Here is a 22,236-nt window from a genome sequence, read left to right as displayed (position 1 = left end):
CTGGTGCTCACAACTTGTGGTGGAGAACAAGGTTGGTCAGACACTAGTGATTTTCCCACCCGAGTGCAGAACCCTTTGGAAATTTCTAGAGAAAAGCTGGGTCTGAATGGTAAAAGGGGAACTGACTCTCCCTAACACTTCCTCTGTTTGTTCCCTGAAGCACGCCCAATTCTGAGCTTCTTCTTCTTCTTTTTTAAAATTTATTTGTATTTTGCCTGTATATATGTCTGTGGTGGATCCTGGATTTACAGACAGTTGTGAGCTGCCATATGGGTGCTGGGAATTGACTCAGGACCTCTAGAAGAGCAGCCAGTGCTGTTCTTAGCCTCTGAGCTGTCTCTCCAGCCTCCCCTGAGCTTCTTATAGATACTAACTGACCCTACCCTCCCCCACACTGAGTAGATGCAATTTTTAATTCCCATTTTGTCAAATGAGGAAATAGAGGCTTAGGGAATTCAAGTGCACACAGTTATCTGTCAGGATCTTGCTTTGAGCTGCAAACCTTTGCTTGAAGTCTATTTTATTAGCGTTTACACTGTCCTAGGCGTCCCTCCTTCATGCACAGTCAAGTGTAGCCAGGACTTGGAACTAGAGCCAGGTTGCACATGACAATATGGTCCTTGTGGTCTAGGTGTCCAAACAGAAGACCTCCAGCCTGTGTGAGGCTGAGGGTTGCTGGATGATGTTTTGAAAGAGTGTGGCTCTATCTACACCCTCGGTGTTTAGGCCTGGTGGGTTACTCTGAAGAGGAACATGCAGGATGCCAGGTACACCTGGCTCCACATTTTAGGTGAGTATGAGGCCTCCAGGTAGGAGTTGAGCCTCCAACATTAAGTAGGCAGACACTGCCTTTGTGATGCTACCAAGCTCTAGCTTAGGAAGGTGATGCCTGAGTCATCTGGCTTCCCAATACTGGGCTGCTTACAAGTAGGTGGAGTGGAGTGTCTTAGGGCACTGGATCTGGAGGGCAGGCCCTTTAAAGCATCTGGAAATAGGAAAAAGCAGGAAAGCCTTGGCTGAGTCTATAGCTTCATGGAGCTAAAACTGAACTGCAACAAACTTTACATGTGTACAAAGTATGGTGAGTTCAGGCCCCATAATCTATGAAATCATCCCCACTGCCAAGTTCTGAGCATGTTCATCACTCCTAAGGCTTTTCTCACCTTGGTGAGACCAGCCTTCCACCAGGTAACACGATACCTGATTAATTTGCTTGACATTTTCTAGATTTTTAAGTTAGTTTAATATATGATATATATATATATAATCTTCTGTTAGTTATATATTTTATACATGTTCTTATTGTAAATGGAATTACACAGCAAGTGTCTTTTTGCTTTTTGAATTCTTAACACAGAGTCCCTCTGTGTAGCCCTACCTGTCTTGAAACTTGCTGTGTAGACCATGCTGGTCTTGAACACACTGAGATCTGCCTGCCTTTTTGTTCCGAGTGCTAGGATTTACGGTATGCGCCAACACACCTTTTTGTCTTTAGTCAGTATAGCTATTTTGAAGACTTGTATGTTGAAGCATGAATCAATCCCTTCCTGTTTATTGTGTTCATGTTTATATGACAAATTGTTTATCTAGTCACCTGCTGGGGGGTTATCGCAGTTTGAAACTATGGCAAATAAAGTACCATGCATGTCCCTGAACAGCCTCTAAAATTTAAGTCCTTGCTTGGAGAGTAGGTGGACATTTAGAGCTTGAGGAAACTCTAACAGAGTAGCTTGGTCTAGGAACCTTTTCCTTTTACCTCCTAGGCTCTCTGACTGTAAGTAAAACAACAACAAAAAGACAAGCCAAACTGTGCCCAGTGAAGCCTGGCTTTAATCCCTCCCAACACTCAGGAGGCAAAGGATCTAGGTGCAGTCCCAGCACCCACATGGCAGTTTACAATCCCTTGTAACTCACTTCTAGGGCATCTACAATACCCTCTTCTGGCCTCCTTGGACACCAGGTATTCATGTGGTACACAGACATACCTGCAAGCAAAACACCCAAAAATCTAAAATAAAATAATTACTATAAAAGACACCTTAAGTGGCTTTCTCTGAGTTTGGAAAGATCCAATATTTTTATCCACTATCATGATGCTAAGCCTGCTTTGGGGCAGGTGATGGAGGGGAGAGCATCAAACTTTTGGGGGTCTTATTATGTTCAGTTCAAAATGATTGTGTGCTAACACAGCGTGTTATTAGGGTAAGATTCTAATCACTCACCATAAAAAAGTTTTCAGTAACAATAAGAACCACCCATTTTCTTAAGCCCTTTCAGTAAGTGTAGAACGCTCTCAAGGTGTTGAATTGGCATTTTGTTGTCCTTTCTCATACCTAGTGGATATTTTGGTGGTAACTTGGATATTTGTACACTGTGTGAAGATGTATCCCTGTGATTAGTGTAATAAAAAGCTGAACAGCCAATAGCTAGGCAGAAGAGTATAGGCGGGACTTCTGGGTAGAGAGAGAACTCCAGGAAGAAGAAAGGATGATTTGCCAGCCAGACACAGAGAGGAAACAGGAAATACAAGATGGAAGACAGGAAATGCCACATGGCAGAACACAGATTCATATAAGTGGGTTAATTTAAATTATAAGAGCTAGTGAAGCAAGTGTAAGCTAAGGTTGAGTTTCTATAATTAATAAGTCTTTGTGTTGTTATTTGTGAGCTGGAAGTCCCAACAAAAACACTTCTTACATACGGTGCCAATGTGGGGGCATGTATATCCACATAAGGCCTGAGAAAGCTAAAAGCCAAGAGTTCCGAACCTGGAAGACATGGCTTCCTGGAGACCGCAGTCTCTCTGGTAGGCTTGGTGGCATACAGAGACATGGCGCTTTTAAGAGGCTCTGCTGAGCAGCTAAGGATGTGAGCAGCTGGTACTGAGTACAAACACCTGCCCGAGGCAGACACAACAAATTCCAGGAAGTGGGGTGGGTAAATACGGCTCCAGGGCCAATATCCACCAGCATGAGGCTAGGCTCTCATGGAACCAAGGGGGACAGAACCAGACACCAAACAGCATGGTGGTAGCCTAGCAGGTTTACGTTTTTCCTCACATAAGCAGAGAACACTACAGAGGAGTAGAAAGCCAGGTATACACACACACACACACACACACACACACACACCTCTAAAAAGGTATAACTGCTTCAAAAGGAGCTTAGATGCTGAAGAAAGAAGAGAAAATGGATATAGACAGTCATAAAAATAGTTTAATAGAGTATAGTCTTTAAAGAGAGAGTAAAGTAATATAAAGACTAAGCCACGTACAGATGGGAAGTACACAGGGTGTCTGGACCTTGTATGGTGCTTTGTTGACTTTGAATTTTTTTAAAAAAATTTTTATTTATTATATATACAATATTCTGTCTGTGTGTATGCCTGCAGGCCAGAAGAGGGCACCAGACCCCATTACAGATGGTTGTGAGCCACCATGTGGTTGCTGGGAACTGAACTCAGGACCTTTGGAAGAGCAGGCAATGCTCTTAACCTCTGAGCCATCTCTCCAGCCCCGACTTTGAATTTTTTTGTTTTGTTTTGTTTTTCAAGACAGGGTTTCTCTACAGCTTAGGAGCCTGTCCTGGAACTTACTGTAGACCAGTCTGGCCTCAGACTCATAGAGATCCTCCTGTCTCTGCCTCCCAAGTGCTAGGATTAAAGGCATGCACTGCCATAACCACCCAGCCTGACTTTGAAACTTTTAAATGCAGATGAACAAAAAATGACTGCTGCTGAGAAATACTGGATTGTGAAAAAACTGCTAATTTAAAACAGCTATACATTTTAAAGAACGGAAGTCAGGAAAGATTATGCCTTTGTTTTCACAGGAAACAAAAAGCTTTGGATTTACTCAAAATTAGTAAAGATCAGATTTGACTGGGGAGACCTCATGAGGATCTTGACTGCATCTGTGATTGAAGAAGACAGGAAAGACTACAGGACAGGTGACACATGCCGATCTCTGTGCATGGGAGCAGCTCTGAGACTGGATGGATAAACCTTGTTGGCTACAGAGACCTCATGACTTATTACACGCCATCTGTTCATAAGGATGGAGGTCTATATTACATTTGTTTATGCAGTTCAAATGTGCTTATAAAGTGACAGATGCCTTTTACCAGCTAAAACATAAAACGAAACACCATCTTTTTTAGCTGACTTGTATATATTGCACATTCCATGCTTGTGTTAAGACAGATGCATATGTTTCCTTCAAAAGTTTGTGTGTTTTTGCCAAGTGGTGGTGATGCACACCTTTAATCCAGTACTTGGAAGACTAGATATACAGTTTTCCTTGTTACCACATTCAGAAAAAAAGAACTTACGCAAAAGTTATAAAGTTTATAAGGTTGAAAACATAAAAGCTAAGTTGTTTATCTAAAAAGATAGTTTTAGGATGGAAATACAAGTTATAAAATGGTAGCTATAAAACTTTGGACTCATCAAGGTAAGATAGATAATAGAGTGATTTTTTCCAAATTTACCAAATACAAATGAATTGGACATTGTAAATGGAATCCTTACTTGATAATTGTTCTTATTATATATAGTTTTCCTGTGTTAGAGTTAAAACCTTTCCTTTTAATTTAGACAAAAAGGTGGAAAGACTGTGGGATATTGTACACCATATGGAGATGTATTACTGTGACTGGTGTAATAAAAGTTGAACAGCCAAGGCAGGAGAAGATAGGCAGGACTTTTTGGCAGAGAGAGAACTCAGGGAAGAAGAAAGGTGGATTCTCTAGTAAGATATGGAGAGGAAACAGGAGGCATAAGATGGAAGAGAGGTAACACCTTATGAAAGAACATAAATTAATATAAATGGATTAATTTAAGTTATAAGTGTTAGGAATATTTCCTAACATGAGCTCCCTGCCTACACAAAATTCCCAATCAAGCTGAATCAAAACAAGCCAAATTAAGAAATATCCAGGTTTAATGGGAGTTCTACACTCTCGGGTGGCCCCAGGGGGAAACCAGGAAGCCTCAGAAACGCGACCCCCAGGAGGAAGAAAGGGAGACCATGTGTTCCTCTTTTGGGGGATCACTTAAATACCCTGAGGAGTGGTCCTGGACTTGGGGGCTGGGATAGATGTGAGGGGCAGGGGCCTACGCTCCCAACTTGACAATAAGAACCAACAGGACAAAGCGTAAAAGCTAAGGTAGAGCTTTCATAATTAGTAATAAGTCTTTGGGTTGTTATTTGTGAGCTGATGGTCTCAATAAAAAAAATCTTACATAAATAACTCTTACGTCTTTAGTGAATTGGTTGTTCTTCCCACTTCCACCTCCACAGTGCTAGGTGACAGGCATGTACCTCACTAGTCTCTTGGCAAAAGTGGTATTCTAGGGGAGGCTAGCAACCCTGAGGATAACAGTCTTGGTGATTCCAGACTGGAAGTGCTCCTCTGAGTCTGACATGCTTGGTGTGTGTGTGGGGGACTCTACTGCCAGAGAGGTGGGCTCAGCCAGATCTGCAAGGCCAGCTGTGCCCGGATAAAGGCCTTGCACTTTACCCCAGAGACAGCAGGGAGCCCTTGACAGGTGTTGACCACGGATGTGCAATGAGGTCATGGTGGAGGAGGAAAGGGTCCAGCGTCTGATCCAGCTGTCCACCTGCTGTCCATGTGAGGGTTTGTCATGGAGCTCTCTACCAGAGGTCAGTTGTCATTTGTCCTGTCTTTCTGCTTTGGGCAACTGTTTCATTAGGAATGTTCTTCTTCTGTCCTACATGTGTGGCAGCATGTATTTGTCTGCCTGTCAGAGGATTTCCTTTTTACTTATGATCCTCCTGTTGTCCATGTTGTGGATAAGGGAGTACACCGTGTATAGGTAGGCTGAAGATCCTTATTGGAGTCCTCTGCCCTCCGTCCCCTCCTGGACTGTCTCAGGCATGGTGTAGTCAATATGCCCTCTGAGAATTCTTGCTCGAAGATACCCACACAAATCCCCTTTCTGCCATCTAACTGGGGCAGAAGGCACAAGAGCTCCACCCCTGGCCCAGGACTCCAACTCTCCTTCCCACTCCCCCTCACCCCGCCCACCCCCGCCCTGTCCCGGAGCCTGGACCTTGTTTTCCACAGCAGCTGGAAACAGAACCCAAACCCAAATCTGACCCCCGCCCTCCTCCCATGCTGAGTAGTGGTTTCCTCTGCTTTGCAGCTGCTTTTATGCTGTGTCATGGTTGAGAGGGAGATTGCAGACAAAGGGAAGGCAGATTTTGCTGAGTCACCCTCTGTTTCTTCAGCTTCCCTCTGAATAAGTTAGTTGGTAAAAGGGTAGCTTTAGCCCCAGGCAGGAGGAAATGAAAGTTCCAGCAAGGTACAGAAGCCGCTTGTTTGGTTCTAAATTGTAAAGCCCTGTCTGAAACATTTCAAGCTGGTGTGAATGTGAGGTACACACACACAAAGTTTGGAAAGCTTTGGAGTTATGACTGACCGCTCTCTTACATTTGTTCTATCCTGAAATTCACTGCAGGAGCCTGTGAGATGGGCTGAGAAGCGGGTGGCATGGGTAACCCCTGTAGCAGGACTTCCCTGTGTTTCTAGCTTCCAGACGCTGCTTGTGCATGTCAGTCAGTTTGCTGCTGTGTCCCTCATCTTTGCAGGAGGCAGGACAGCATCTTCCTGTCTCCTATCCTGCTCCATCTTTCCTCACCCATCAACTGTCTCTGTGCCCATCATGTACCTGTAATGATTGTTAGTATCCAGGCAAGGGTTCCCAAGAAACAGGGCCAAGGTGTGCTGGATACTAACAATGACCCTGGATCTTGAGGGACGGTCTAGGGCAGTCTCACATCTGCCTTCAGAATTTTTCTCTGGTCTTGATGTCAAGGTATAGACATCTTTGAGGGGTGGGTATTCAGCTAGTCACTGCAGCAAGAGAAAGGGCATGGATTGGGGTCTTTTGGGTGCATGAGGCAAAGAAAGCAAGGAAGCTGAATTAGTGTGGGCATGGGAGTGGGGTGTGGGGTGGAGGGATGCTGGAAAGGGACCAGAACAGCCAGGTCTGGCTGCCTGAGTCAGTGTGGGCACAGTGTGCGTGGTGTGTGTGTGTGTGTGTGTGTGTTGGGGGGCGGAGATCTGGGAAGGAACCAGAACAGCCTGGTGTGCCTACCTAAGTTAATATGGGCAGTGTGTGTGTGTGTGTGTGTGTGTGTGTATGTGTGTGCACATTGGGGTGGGGAGTCTGGGAAGCGACAAGAACAGCCTGGTCTGGTTGCTTCTGTCTCCAAATTTTGTGTAGTCTATCTTCTATTTAAGTCTGGGGCTCCTAGAGAACAAGCCAGGGCCCAGAAGTCAGAAACACAGGGTAAGCAAATGTGTCTCTAGTGGGGCCACAGCCTGAGTCAGTGCTTCTCTCTCTGGGTGCCCCAGCTCCCCATGTTAAAATGGAGATTCATGTTGTGAGTTTTATTTTTTGCGGTCCTTAGAATAACAAGCTGTAGATCTACAGATTTCCCATTATTGCCCCCTAAACTCCTGGACCATCCATGACAGGACTTGGGGTAAGGTGGTCAGGAGGGAGGCCTAGCTTCCTGATACCAGGGCTAGAATTTTGATTCCGACATCTATATAGCTGAGTGACAAGAAAGTTCCTTGACTTCACTGCTCCTCATTAGACGCCAGTAGACAAAAGACAGATGCAGATGCACAGATCTCACGCTGCTGCCGGAATTAGCTGAGCTTCTGCACACAGCAAGAACAAAGGTTGGCTAGGATTGCACTTTGTGCCCTTCCCGGCAGCTTTGAGCCACGACAGCCAAACAACAGCATCACCTCATCCCCATTCCCATCAGGAGTCTTTGGGCAACCCCGTCCCTGCAGTTATTATTATTAACTGTCTGTCATGTGCCAGGCACAGGTCCAGCCCTGGGGATTTATGGCACCAAGTGGATAGAATCGGAGCCCACTTGCTTTCCATCCATCCTGGGGAAGATGGCTCTTTCCAGAACACCCAGAGAAGCACCTGCTGGTTGGCAGTGGTCATAGCCACTTGTCCTGTCTACACCATTCGCAGGCAGAAGATATGCCGCCTGCTTCCCAGGGAACGTGGAGTCCTCCTGTTACAGTGAATTCTCGTACTATCGGATGCCTCTGTCCTGTTCTCTAAAGCCAGCCCCTGGGCTTTTCTGGTGGAGTTCTTGAGAGATGAGTTGTCCACGTGCCGTGGGTCTTCAGTTACTGGAGCTGCTACTCTATTGTCACTGTGCTGAGTGGGACAGTGATGACCCAAGGGACTTGACCAAGTGCGACAGACTCTTGGGCACATGGGGGTGAGACTTAGCCATCCCGCTCTCCTTGATTGGGAATCCACCCTTGACAGGCAGTTGGCCATCCTGCTCCCCTCGAAGGGGGTCCACCCTTGATAGGCAGTTGGCAACCTCCATTTGTCTTTCTTCAGAGTTGAGGACTTGCAACCACCATTTCTAAACAATATCCTTAAAAATAAAAGAAGAAACAAACAAGCAAACAAATGAAAATGAAATCTTGTTGACATTAGAAGTCACTTTTAGGCTAGAGGGGTGGCTCAGAGGCTGACAGTACTTGCTGCTCTTCTGGAGAACCCGAGTTGGTTCCCAGTACCCACATGGGCAGCTCACAACCACCTGTAACTCTAGGTCCAGGGGATCCAATGCTTTCTTCTGGCCTCCTCAGACAACTGAATGCATGTGGCATGAATACATATATACATGTACTTGGGTCCACACACACACAAAATAAATATAAATTTTGTTTTGTTTCTTTTTTGTTTTCGTTCTTGTTCTTTTCTTTTAAATAGGGCTGCCCAGTGTAGTCTTGGAACTCACTCTCTAGACCAGGCAGACCTTGAACTCACAGAGATCTGCCTGCTACTGCCTTCTGAGTGATGGGACTAAGGGCTTGCACCGCCACCACCCAGCAATAAATTTTTTTTTAAAAAAGTCACTTTTAACCCAAAAAAGGACAACTAAGTACTATGGGTGCTTTGTGTAATCATCCAGTATGTTTGTGCATTTTCTCTCCGGTCCTGAGGGGTCCACATCACCAGGAATTTGGGTGATTGTCCAAGCCCTACCCTGATAAGTCTCAGTGGGTACCTGTGATGGTGGATGTGTCCTGTGTTAGGAAGCATTAGGAAGCCATGGTGTGGACCAAGTTCTAGGATCGTGGAGAAGGCAACCAGACACTCAGGTGCTGTTCTCCGTGACCCCCTGCTGGGCAGCACACTCATCCTCCTGCTCAGTTTCCCCACCTGTGAAGCCTGAGCCATCCACCCAGCACTATGTATAGGGACGAACTATGGAAAAGTTAGTCTCAGCGGGTGCTGGCAAACCAAGCAGGACTGAGTGTCTATAAAGGAGTTGAGAAAACCAGCTGTCCTCACAGAGTTCTGGGAAGGCAGATTCAGGTGAACCCAGGACCCCGGTGGGTCAGTCCCTGGGGTTGCCCCTCAGCAATGTCTCTTAGTTCTGGAATCTTCAAGATTCTTGAGGGGCTACTCCTGTCCTCCTGTCACTGTATAGAGAGGGTTCTGGAAAGAATCCAAATCCTGCCCACAGGCAACTCACTCAGATTTCCTTTTTTCACCCCCCCCCCTCCTGTAGCAGTGCTTGCCAGGGTCATATGACTTGCAGACCAGGCCAGCCCCGGGGCGTGGTGTTGCAACTGGAGCCAGAACTCAGCTCAGCTAGGCGGCCGCCACGTGACCTGCTTACTTAAAGGGCTGGCTTAGGCAGCTTTTCACAGTCGCCTGTCGCCTTCAGAGTTTCAGCAGACAACTACTGAGTGGAGCCTGCCCGAGCAGAATCATCTCCAGCATAGCCCGGAGCCTAAAGCAGACAGAACTACCCTGAGCCAGCCCAGCCCGGTGATGGAGCGCCCACAGCCCGACAGGCGAGTAGCTGCGTGGGGACGGGAAGTGTGGCGACCCGTGTTCCTTGTTCAGCCTGGGAATGCTGTGGGGCTGGCGGACGAGTTGCCGCCCAGGCTACCTGTAGCCATGGGCAGCTGGTGGGAGAAAATGTGATTCACTCCTCCGACACTCTGTGTCCTTATGAGAGTGTCCTATGGCATCCAGGTTTGAGGGCTGGTGAACGTACTGCTGAGTCCTGGATCCTGGACTCACCACCATTCTAGGGGGATGCTTTGGCTCTCCTGGTGGCGTGGAGTGGTCACTTGTCAGGCTGTACATAACCGTGGCTGTGCAGTTTTCAACCTCATGGGAGAATGCAAGGCTTAAGGAGGCAGCAACAGCAGAACTAGTGGATGTTTATAGCCTGGGATTTTGGGGGGGGGGTATTTGTTTTATTTTATTTATTTATTTATTTATTTTTTGAGACAGGGTCTCTCTATGTAGTCTTAGCTGTCTTGGAACTCAATATATAGACCAGGTTGTCTTTGAACCTTTGAACTCAGATCCTCTTCCCTTTGCCTTCGGTGTGCTGGAATAAAGATACAACATCACCATACTTAGCTTTTCCTCCTCCTCTTTTTTTTGTTTTGTTTTTGTTTTTGTTTTGTTTGTTTCTTTGAGACAGGGTTTCTCACTGTAACAGTCCAGGCTATCGTGGAACTTGCTTTGTAGACCAGGCTGGTCTTGAACTCACAGAGACCTGCCTGCCTCAGCCTCCCAAGTGCTGGGTTTAAAGATATGAACCACCACGGCCACTATGTTTTATTTACTGTGCATATAGAGTGGCTACATATGTACCACACTAAACATGTAGGGGTCAGAGGGCAACTTGAGGGTCGCTCTTCTCCTTCCACCGTGTGGATTCCAAGGAAAGTGAGGTTATGTGACATGGTGGCAAGAGCCTTTACCAACAGCCATCTCATATTGTCTACCCCTGATCCCTGTCCTTTCAGCATTAAGGACTGAACTTAGGACTTCAAACATTCCAGGAAAGCACTCTACCACTAATGTACAACAACCGCCCTTTTTTTTCTTTAGAGGCAGTGTCTTAAATGAGTCCTTCAGGCTGGCCTGGAACTCTCAAATCTTCCTGCTGCAGAACTCCTTTGAGTACAGTTGGGTTACAAGACTGTTTAATGCAGACACTTTGCGTGTAATGTGGGTGTGTGTGCAAGTTTCTTTCTGTCTTTTAATTTTTTTTAAACTGCCTTCCTACATAATCCCGAAATTCACCATGTAAAAAGACCAGGCTTCAAACTCTCAGAGATCCGCCTGCCTCTGCTCCTGAGTGCTGGGATTAAAGGCTGCACCACCACACCCAGCTAGCTGGTTGTGAAGTTCTTAATTGAAACTTTTTGAAAGAAATGCCTTCACATTGGGCAAAGCTTATCAAGTTATCTATCCTTAGCTAGGCAGTGGTGGCGAATGCCTTTAGTCCCAGCACTCAGGAGGCAGAAGGCAGATCTCTGAGTTTGAGGCCAGCCTGGTCTACAAAGTGAGTTTTAGGACAGGCAGAGCTACACACAGAAACCCTGTCTCAAAAACCAAATAAAATAAAATTAAAAAATCTATTCTTGAACATGGACCTTGGAGTGGTGTGACTCCTCTCTGTGGTCAGCCCATACCTTTCCACCCCTTCACTGGGAGTAACTGGAATAGGAATTCTCCCTGTGGTTTGGGGAACTACATCCCATAGTATTTAATGACTGATGATTATTTGCATGGCTAAGCCCATCTAGATTGGAGGCTGGACCTATCTGTAGGTCCAATCTGTGATGGTGAGGTCCTGTGTTTAGCTTGGGAAGAATCATTCACAGCCAACCCCTGCTGATTCTCCTCCCTTCCTCCACAGCATGCCCAAGGATCTGTCTGAGATCTTGAAGGAGGCCACCAAGGAGGTGCACACCCAGGCAGAGAACGCTGAGTTCATGAGGAACTTTCAGAAGGGCCAGGTGACCAGAGAAGGCTTTAAGGTATGTGGCTGTAGGTTAGCCAGAACATTTGGGGGAAGGGGTGTAGGAGGTACGCCCAGAGCTCTCAGGCCAATAATTGAATGGAGAGGTTAGAGTCAGGGAAGATGAGGGCTTTCTAAGGAACTCATCCTACTAATTTTGACACTAGCTCAGAGAAGAGAGGAGAGGGTCACACAGCAAGTTCTTGGCCTGCTATGTGATGCTGACAGGAGTCTGGACAGCAGGATGGCTAATTGAACACTTACTCTATGTTGGTCGCTTTACACTCCTGTCTCAGCCTTGAGGAGTCGATAAGGGGAAAGCCCTGAGAGGTTAAGAGGCCACACAGTGAGCATTATGTGGAAAAGACCGAAACCAAACAGAGATGGCCAAATTTCAGAGTATGCACTCTTGACCTGATTTACCCTGTGCCTTGCATGGGCTGGATAGCTTCTCAACCAACCGCTGACCTAGAATCCTAGTTCTTGGATTATTAGATAGGATCTCACTACATAGTTCAGGAACTCTCGATGCTCCTGAGTCAGTCTCCTGAGTATTTGGACCACAGGCTTGTACCACCATAACCAGATCTTAACCCAATTCCAATTTGCTTCTGAAGGCAAGGAAGGGAAGTTGCCTTAGTCCTGCAGTGTCCTGTCCTCACAGTGAGATTGTCTAGCTCATTCAGCCTCCCGAGTGCGTCTGAGAAATCTAGTTTCGACAGCAGGGCTTTCTTAAGTACCCAGCATACACAATAGACTCTGATTTTGTTATTTCCTGGCACAGTTGTGAAATTGATGTCAGTAAAAAACATTAGATACAGCTGGGCAGTGGTGGTGCACACCTTTAATCCCAGCACTCAGAAGGCAGAGGCAGGGAGATCTCTATTAGTTCAAGGCCATTCTGGTCTATAGACAAAGACTGTGTAGCCAGGGCTACATAGAGAAACCTGTCTCAAAAAGCCAAAAAGAGAAGAAAAAGAAAACACTAGATACACAGTAGAGAACACTGTGAGCTTGGTGGAGATGGAGCGACTGCGGAGTGGTGGGGACAGAAAGTCTCCCAGTAGGCAGCCATAGAGGGTTTCTGAGAAACTGGCTCTGGTTTCAGCTGGTGATGGCCTCCTTGTACCACATCTATGCGGCCCTGGAGGAGGAGATAGAACGCAACAAGCAGAACCCTGTCTATGCCCCACTCTACTTCCCTGAGGAGCTGCACCGAAAGGCTGCTCTGGAGCAGGACATGGCCTTCTGGTATGGGCCCCACTGGCAAGAGACCATCCCTTACACGCCAGCCACACAGCACTATGTGAAACGCCTCCACGAGGTGGGGCATTCTCATCCCGAGCTGCTGGTGGCCCATGCGTATACCCGTTACCTGGGTGACCTCTCGGGGGGCCAGGTCCTGAAGAAGATCGCACAGAAGTCCCTGGCCCTGCCTGGCTCTGGTGAGGGCTTGGCTTTTTTCACCTTCCCCAACATCGACAACGCCACCAAGTTCAAACAGCTCTATCGTGCTCGCATGAACACCCTGGAGATGACACCTGAAGTGAAGCACAGGGTGACAGAGGAGGCCAAGACCGCGTTCCTGCTCAACATCGAGGTGAGCCCCACTGCTCTTCCAAGTCACACTCCTGTTATTGGAGGGGGAGGGTCCTGGAATCACAGTTAAGTACAAGGACTTGGGACCAGGGGCCTGATTAGTAGCTGGGTGATCACGGACAAATCTCATCTCCCAGTTCGTCAGTTTCTCTATTTGCAAAATAGGGATAATGATAGTGTCCATTTTCAAGGTGTGAGGGGCAAGCAAGGTGATACAGTTCAGACCTTGTGGAAGGGCTGGTATAGGGTAAGCTCTGTGATGTCATTGCTCTCTGGTGTTATGGGACATGACCATCATGGAGATGGCATCCTACGACAGTGGTGTGACTGTCAGGGTACTTATGTACTTATGCATAGCCAGGTTGGCACTGTAAGGTTTTCAGAGGCTGGAATGCTTCTGGTGGCATTTGCTTTAGGAGATTTTCTACATAGTCACAGAGATGTCTCACTTTCTGCAATTGTGGGTCTTGTAATTTTTTTTTATGTGCTTTGTTGTTTTGCCTACATGTGTGTCTGTGTGAGGATGTCCTTGGAGCTAGAGTTCAGACAGTTGTGAACTGCCATGTAGGTGCTGGGAATTGAACTGGGTTCCCTGGAAGAACAGCTGGTCCTCTTTACCTCTGAACCATCTTCTCAGTCTCTAAGAAAGTGGATTTTGAGCAAGGGCTTGAAAGATAGAGCTGGAAGGGTATAGTGTCCTGTTGATGGGGTTGTTTAGGTGATCAGGGTTTCAATTCATAGCCTCCTGACTTCCTGCTTTCGGTCTGGGATCCCTTAAGGTTCATCAGGCAAGCACCTATTAGAAACTATCCTTTCAAATTTCTAAATCCAACCACATCTAGACCATTTGTGTCCTTCTGAGGATATGAAGCTGGGAGGTGGTGGCACACGCCTTTAATCCCAGTACTCTGGGAAGCAGAAACAGATGAATCTCTGAATTATCTCTGAGGTTAGCCCGGTCTACAGAATGAATTTCAGGACAGACAGCCAGGGCTTCACGGAGAAACCCTGTCTGGAAAAAAAAAAAAAAAAAAACAAAAAAACCTCAGCCCAGCTGAGAGCTAGATCTCCATCCTGACCCCCTAGTCAATCTCGAGCAAGCCCTACTCCAGGGGCTGTGTTTCCCTCACCTGTACAAGCAGCCCCTTAGCAAGGATGAGCCAAGCAGCGCACATTTCAGAAAAGACAGCAGTTTGAATGGTTGTGTGCTGCACAGGCACCGCACATCCATGTGTTATTTCAGAGGAGGCAAAGTGGCTCTCCTTGTGGGCATTCACATAAAATCTTGAATTCCAGATTCAGGACGGCTGTTACTGGTGGGGACCAGGTGGGGGCACAGACAGCATTGGGGAAGCATAGGCAGGGGAGGTGATAAACCTGTCATATCTGTCCTAGGGTAGGTGAGAGACACATGGGTGTTTGATGACGGTCTGTCTTGTCTTCTAGCTGTTTGAGGAGCTGCAGGGGCTGCTGACACAGGACCACGGGGATCAGATCCCGTCACAGACGGAGCGGCTTCGCCAGCGGTCTGTGGTAAAGATGCAAGGTAAAGATGCCTTCTTACCTCTGGCTCTTCTTGGCAGGAACATGGCTCAGCTGTCTGTCTCTGGGATTTCTTTATTCTCTTTTCTGAGTGTTTTAAATTAGAAATAGGGTACAGATAAAAGGACCCAGGGTCAGCCTGTAATTTGTGACTGGATGAGCTGTTTCCCCACATTGGGCATTGGCTAAGGTATACAGAAGAAATCCCTTAGAAGTTACTGGCACAGAAATCCTTTCATTTAGGAACATCCCTCCAAAGTGTTTTCGAGGCAGTTATACTGTGTTACCCAGGCTGGCCTCAAACCCCTGGTAACAAACAATCCTCCTGCCTCAGTCTTTCACTAATAGCTGTGATTGTAAGTGTTTTCTTTTTCAGACCCACTAAAGGCTCCTGGAAGGGCTGGAGAGATGGCTCAGAGGTTAAGAGCATTGCCTGCTCTTCCAAAGGTCCTGAGTTCAATTCCCAGCAACCACATGGTGGCTCACAGTCATCTGTAATGGGGTCTGGTGCCCTCTTCTGGCCTATAGGCATACACACAGACAGAATATTGTATACATAATAAATAAATAAATAAAATTTTTTTTAAAGAAAAAGGCTCCTAGAAGACCCCCATATAAGGCAGGGCTTTGGGAACCTATTTTAAGTGCTGACCTTTCAGGGGACACTAGGAAGACATGTGATTACTGGACCTTGGGTGCCAGCCCCTTTCTCCTGTACCTTGCTGCATGATAGCTGGACCTATATTAAGACTTCAAAAAAGACCGAAGTGACACAAAATGTTCCTTCCCTGAGCCTGCCACCCCTGGGACAGAGTGTGGCACAGTGAAGTTGTAGAGAGAGTTTCTGTCTTGCCTGGTCCTGCAGCCATTTAGTCCCAAAGAAACACACAGAGGCTTATATTAACTGTAAACTGTTTGGCCTGTTAGCTTAAGTTTATTATTAACTAGCTCTTACAACTTAAATTAACTCATAATTCTTTTCTATGTTTAGCCACGTGGCTTGGTATGTTTTCTCAGTAAGGCATTCTCATCTTGCCTCCTCTGTCTCCACCTTTCGTCTTCCCAGAATTCTCTGTCTGGTTGCCCCTCCTATACTTCCTGCCTGGCTACTGGTCAATCAGCATTTTATTAAACCAATACAAGTGACAAGTCTTTACCGTGTACAAGAGCACTATCCCACAGCAGGGAGTGGGTGACAAGAGGATGGGCAGGGCAGGTTATGTGAAACTGTTTTGCTCGATGCCATCCTAACCCACATTTTGTCTAAGGTTCTCCCATTCTCCCAACTGGGACAGGATCCCATGGCCCTGTTACTAAGAGTATTGCTTCTGGTGCCTGAAATGTGACCAGTCCTGATGGTACTAGCTACCTGATTGGGACTTTCCCTTGAGATAACATGGCTGAACATGGGAGAATGAACAGCTTGGGAGGGAGGGAGTTCCTAGCTTTGAAGGTATTCACGCAGTTGCTAGTGGACACTCTGTGCTGTAGCAGGAACTGTACCAGAGACAGACACTACATCTCCTTTACACTGTGTACTTTAATGTCATATACCCCAGGCTACATGTGTTTGACCTTTTCTATCTTTCTCTTTCAGACACTACCCCTGAAGAGATACCCAGAGGGAAGCCCCGAATCAGCACTAGCTCATCCCAGGCGCCACTCCTCCGATGGGTCCTTACTCTTAGCTTTCTGATGGCAACAGTGGCAGTGGGAATTTATGCCATGTAAATGCAAATGTGCTGGCCCCCAGGGCCTGTGAACTCTGTCCATGAAGGGCCTCTCTCTATAAGGGAGATCTTGCCTGGCTCTCTTCTTTTGGGCCTCTAAGACGCTTTGGGGGCTTCTAGCCCCCTCTCTGCAATGGAAAAAGATGATCGATGCATTTTTCCTTCACATCCAGCCAGTGGCCTTAAGTGGCAGCTGATCTGAGCCAAGGCTTTGGTTGGCATCTGTGTGAACTGGCCATGACCACTTTCCTAAGGTTTCATGGCCACTTTGATAACATTGTGCAGAGGTGTTCAGTCTTGTGTTTCTGTCTTTTTTGTTTGTTTGTTGTTTTGTTTTGTTTTTGGGGCAAGATTTCTTTTCTATAGCTTTTGGAGCCTGTCCTGGAACTCGCTCTGTAGACCAGGTTGGCCTCAAATTCAAAGAAATCCACCTGTCTCTGCCTCCCGAGTGCTGGGATTAAAGACACACCACCACCGTCCAGAGTGTTTATGTCTTTTTATTATTTCCCCAATTCCACCAGAATAATGGTATTTTGTTGTGTTGTTTTTTTTCCTAACAAAGTTGGGCTGTCTTTTGAGGGGTGGGTGGGAAAGAAGTATTTAATAATTGTAACCTTGGTCTTGAATTTCTTATGAAATAATAAATGACATTATCTGACAGTCACTGAAGTGTCTTCATCTCTCTACCCCTCTTGTCTCTTCAGTACCTGGCAGGAGGGCAGGTGATGTTGGTAGCTGCAATGTTGAACTGTGCTTGACATTTGAAGTGATCTTATTTTAACAGGATCTCACTATGTAATCCTGGTTGATTTGGAACTTGCTGTATAGACCAACTGGCCTTGAACTCACTAAGATCCTCTTACCTCTGACTCTCAAAAACTGGGATTAAGGCATGGGCCACCGTGCCTGGCCAGTCCAACCTGATTTGTAGATACAGTAACTCACTGGCCTCTAGCTCCCAGAAATATATAGCTCCAGGGACCCTCCTGTTGCTGCCTCTACAGTCCTAAGATTACAAGCACATGGTAATAAGCCTGACTGACATATCTCTTCAGTCTGAAGACTCACATTGCCTGAGGCTGAAATGGCCAGATTTTGGGGTAAAGTTGCTAATACTCTGAATGCTACTTAGGGTGAATATCTGGGTTCAAGTTTTTTCTTTCTAAGTTTTCACTTATTTTGTGTGTGTGTGTGTGTGTGTGTGTGTGTGTGTGTGTGTGATGCATGTTGGGATGCACAGCCCTGTAGTCAGTGTGAGGACACAGTTCTACTTTATGTGGGTTCCAGAAGTTGAGTTTAGGCTTGGGCAGCAAGTACTTTTCCTACTGAACCATCTACTTCTGCACTTGGGAGTTGGTCACTTAACCCCTTTGGGACTCAAATTCACCACCTGTGACATTAATACAATGATGTTGACCTCACCTGCTTGTCATGAGAAGCACATTCAATCCCAAGGCCTTCCATCACCCAGCTCTCTTATGCAATGTCTTCTGACTCTTGTACTGGAGGAGTCATCTGTCACACGTGTGGATATATATCCTTGTGGCAAATGTGCCAGTGTCAGGAAGGATTTCAGCCCATGTAGTGAGGAGCTGCTTTTCGTCCCGCCCGGCTCCCAGCTGCCTGGCTAGCTTATGCCCCGAAATAACAACACACAAACTATTCATTTAAACACTGCCTGGCCCATTAGTTTCAGCCTCTCACTCACATCTTGATTAACCCATATCTAATAATCTGTGTAGCACCACAAAGTGGTGCCTTACAGGGAAGATTCTAGCGTACGTCCATCTTGAGCCGGAGCTTCATCGCGTCTGGCTCAGAGAGGAGAGGTATGGCATCTGACTGAGCCATCTACCTCACTTCCTTCTTCCTGTTCTGTCTACTCCACCCACCTAAGGGCTGGCCAAGGCAGTTTCTTTATTAACGAATGAAATCAACACAAACAGAAGACTCTCCCACATCAAGCCCAAGTGATGAAAGCCATCCAAACACTGAACGGGAAGTTCCCACTGTATGGTTAGTGGAGGTAGAGCAGGGAACAAAGTAGCTACTTTGGACCAATGGTACCAGAGGTATGGGAATTGGCAGATTTTTGACCCTCATACTGGCTTTATTACCAAGTCTGGAACCATGAGCACATTGCTTCAGATCTCATTTGCTCACGGAAAAAATGAGCAATATATCTGCCTCTCACTGCTGATGAAGGAATACAGTAATGTCAAAATGATGTCAAAATACTATTCTGTGCACAGAAACTCCAGAACTCCATGGAGGTACTCAGTCACAGAGCTTAGAACTTTGCCAAGAGGTGGGATCCCAGAGTCACCATACAAGAAAGACATCTTGGATGGTTCAGATATACATACAACCAGGTCCGGAACTCAGTCTTTATGAAATTCAGGATAGAGGTATAGATATATGCAAAGCATAAACATCAGATAACAATGATTTCTCTTCTATTCTGGGCCCAGTTTCCCCACCTGTGAACATTTTCATTGTGATAAAGTAAGAAAGGTTGAGGGGGAGGTCCTGAAGAGATGGCTCAGTGCATAAAAGCACTGCCTTCTCTTACAAAGGACCCTAGTGCAATTCCCAGCACTCACATGGTGGCTCACAACAGTTTGTAACTAGTTTCAAGGGATCCAAAACACTCTCCCTGTCCTTCTTGGGTACTTGACACACATGTAATGCACGGACATACATGCACACAAAACATCCATACATATAAAATTAAACAAAAAGCCTGGGGATATAGCTCAGTAGTAAAGTGCTTACCTACATGTGGGATGCCTTGGGTTCAAACATAATACCTGAAGGGTGAGGAAGTAAAGGGAAGAAAAAGGGGACAAAGCAAAACTAGTTTTGAATTCCAAAAAGAATAGTTAAGTGCCAGCCTACCCTGGGTCTTTAGTGGTATGTTTGTGGACTAGAAGGAGGCTAAGGGTTGACCAGAGTTAAGGGAGCGAGAATTACAAAGGGTGAGTAAATGTAGATGTTTTGAGGCCAGCTGTGCCTGCCAGCAGACATTTATCAAAGTCGAAATTCTATCTTCTTACAGAGACTGGGCAACAGGCCCTATCCTCAGGGCTGGATGGAGCAACCAGAGTCTATGATTTTGTCACCTTCCATTTTCTCTGGCTAGAGATATGGCCTTGAACCATTCCAAATATTAATGGTTATTCAAGTTTTTTTAGATAGAGGTGAAGCAGGGATAGGCAGGAAAACAGCCCAGCCACCCTCACCTGTCTGGACCTGGCTCATGTCTCTTGCCTTGCCAACTGGTCAAGAGTTTCAGCATAGGGGTCAGTTTCCAGCACCACACGATGACTCACAAACCATCCATTTCAGGGCTCTCACACTTTCTGAGGCACAAACCATCATGCAGGTAAAACACTATCATATAGATAAAATAAAACAGATATCTTAAAATTAAAACAAATAGTTGAGCGGTGGTGGCACACTCCTTTAATCCCAGCACTTAGGAGGCAGAGACAGGTGGATCTCTGAGTTGGTGGTCAGTTTGGTCTACAGAGGGAGTTCCAAGATAGCCAAAGCTACACAGAGGAACTTTGTCTCAAAAACCAAAAAGAAGCAAAACAAACAAAAGAGAAAACCTTTTGATAATGAAATAGACCAACACACTCCTTACTCCTCCCACTTTAGTGACTGTAGGTTCACTCCTATAAGCAGTCGAATTCCAAAGCCCCCAAGCTGTCTGTTTAATGGATCTGAAGTACTTATGCCTTCATTTGGCTCTTTGTAGGTGCATCTGTCCATTTATTTTTTCTTTTCTTTTAAGATTTACTATTATTATTATTATTATTATCTGAGACAGTATTCCTCTGTGTAATGCTGGCTGTACTGGGACTCACTCTTTAGACCAGGCTGGCCTCAAACTCAGAGATCAGCCTGCCTCTGCCTCCTGAGTGCTGGGATTAAAGGCGTGTACTGCTATCATTTGGCAATTTATTTATTTTTAAGGTTATATTTATGTGTGTGAATGTTTTGGCTGCATCTACATATGTTCACTACATGTATGTCTGGTACCTGTAGAAGCCAGAAGAGAGCATCCGATGCTCTGGTACTCGAGTTACAGATGGTTGTGAGCCACTATATATGTGCTGGGAGCTGAACTGGGATTCTCTGCAAGAGCAGCCAGTGCTCTTAATTGCTGAGCCATCTCTCTAGTACTGCCTGTTTCTTGACCAGTGAGCTTGCTGACTCTGCCTCACTCTGACTCTTCCTAAAATTCTTTTCTGTACAGTAAGTCAAGTATCCCATCTGTACCCGAGGGAGGCTCCGGTCAACCATATGGAATTACATCTCTGCTGTTGGTGACAACTGTTGAGAACAGACTCAGAGCCTAGATTTTGGTCAAGAAGAGAATACAGCAACTTTAAATAGAATGTGCTAGATCTCTTGGCACACAGGGATGACCATGAAATGTTGAGAAAACCAAGTCTTAGATTCACTTGATACTTTTTAAAAACTTTATTCTCTGTAAGTACATGTTTGCGTGGCTGTGGCATAGAACAGGTTTCCACTTGTTCATGTGCATGGTAGGAACTCAACCAAGGAGAATTACACAACTAGAGTTGCTGTACCAAATCTGTCATTTTTTTTTCAAGATTTCAATTTGGAAATGTTTATGAATTTCGCCTGTCTTAAGCATTGCCAAAGAATTAAAAAAAATTCTACCATCGTCATCATCGCTCACCTGGATCTGGATGAAAGAAAACAGTTCCTTTTAGTTCCTTTTAGTTTTGGTACTATCTGGCTCTAGGGGTAGGTGAGCTGTCAGAAACCGGAAACCAACCTGTCACAAGAGCTAGCAGCCAGGGACAGCACTCTGGCGTCTCCTGCTGGGCTGGGGCGAAAGGACACCTCTCAGGCATACTACTTTCTCCCAGGAGTTCAGAGAGGGGTGATTTTTCTTACAGTATCTGCATATTCTTTAAAGATTTATTTCGTCTGTGTAAGGGTGTCGGATCCCTTGGAATTGTAAATACAGACCGTGTGAGCCGCCATGTCCCTGGGAATTGAACCAGGGTACCCTTAACTGCTGAGCCATCTCTCTAGTCCCCTCCCACTTTTAAGGCCGAGTTTCATTCATTTTCCTCAGGGCTAGAACAAATCACCGTACTCAGTGATACTCAGGGAGTCTACCCTTTATGCGTGTCTGTGTATACCCGTGGGAGATTTATGTGTACCCTAGTAGTAAGTGCTCGTGCCTGCAGAGGCCACAGAACATCTGATCCCCCGGAGCTGGAGTTACAAGCCTGTGAGATGCCCGATATGGGCGTGTGTGGGGGAACTGTCTTCTGCAAGAGCAATATGCTCTTTACACTGCTGAGCCATTGCTACAGTTCATTTTTTTTTAAGTTAAAAAATACATGCATCTCTATATCACGTATATGTGCCCATTGAGGCCAGAGAGGACGCTGGATCACCTGAAGCTGGAGTTACAAGCAGTTGTGAGCCCTGACTTGGGTGCTGGGAACCGAGGAGTAAGAA

The 22,236-nt window shown here is 46.0% G+C and overlaps 1 protein-coding gene across 1 annotated transcript; it reads left to right on the top strand.

Moving 5' to 3' along the window:
* The first annotated feature begins 9,691 nt into the window (after nt 1–9,691).
* Nucleotides 9,692–17,386, top strand: Hmox1 (heme oxygenase 1). The gene is made up of 5 exons (XM_038313333.1): nt 9,692–9,878; nt 11,750–11,870; nt 12,960–13,451; nt 14,897–14,996; nt 16,590–17,386. The coding sequence occupies exons 1-5, from the start codon at nt 9,856–9,858 to the stop codon at nt 16,721–16,723; spliced, it is 870 nt and encodes a 289-aa protein (XP_038169261.1). The 5' UTR covers nt 9,692–9,855; the 3' UTR covers nt 16,724–17,386.
* The last annotated feature ends 4,850 nt before the right edge of the window (nt 17,387–22,236 follow it).

The sequence above is a fragment of the Arvicola amphibius genome, chromosome 15 (genome assembly GCF_903992535.2).
Source record: "Arvicola amphibius chromosome 15, mArvAmp1.2, whole genome shotgun sequence".
Lineage (NCBI taxonomy): Eukaryota > Metazoa > Chordata > Mammalia > Rodentia > Cricetidae > Arvicola > Arvicola amphibius.
The sequence above is the reverse complement of the archived record's forward strand: the minus strand, read 5'-3'. Positions and strand labels throughout refer to the sequence as shown.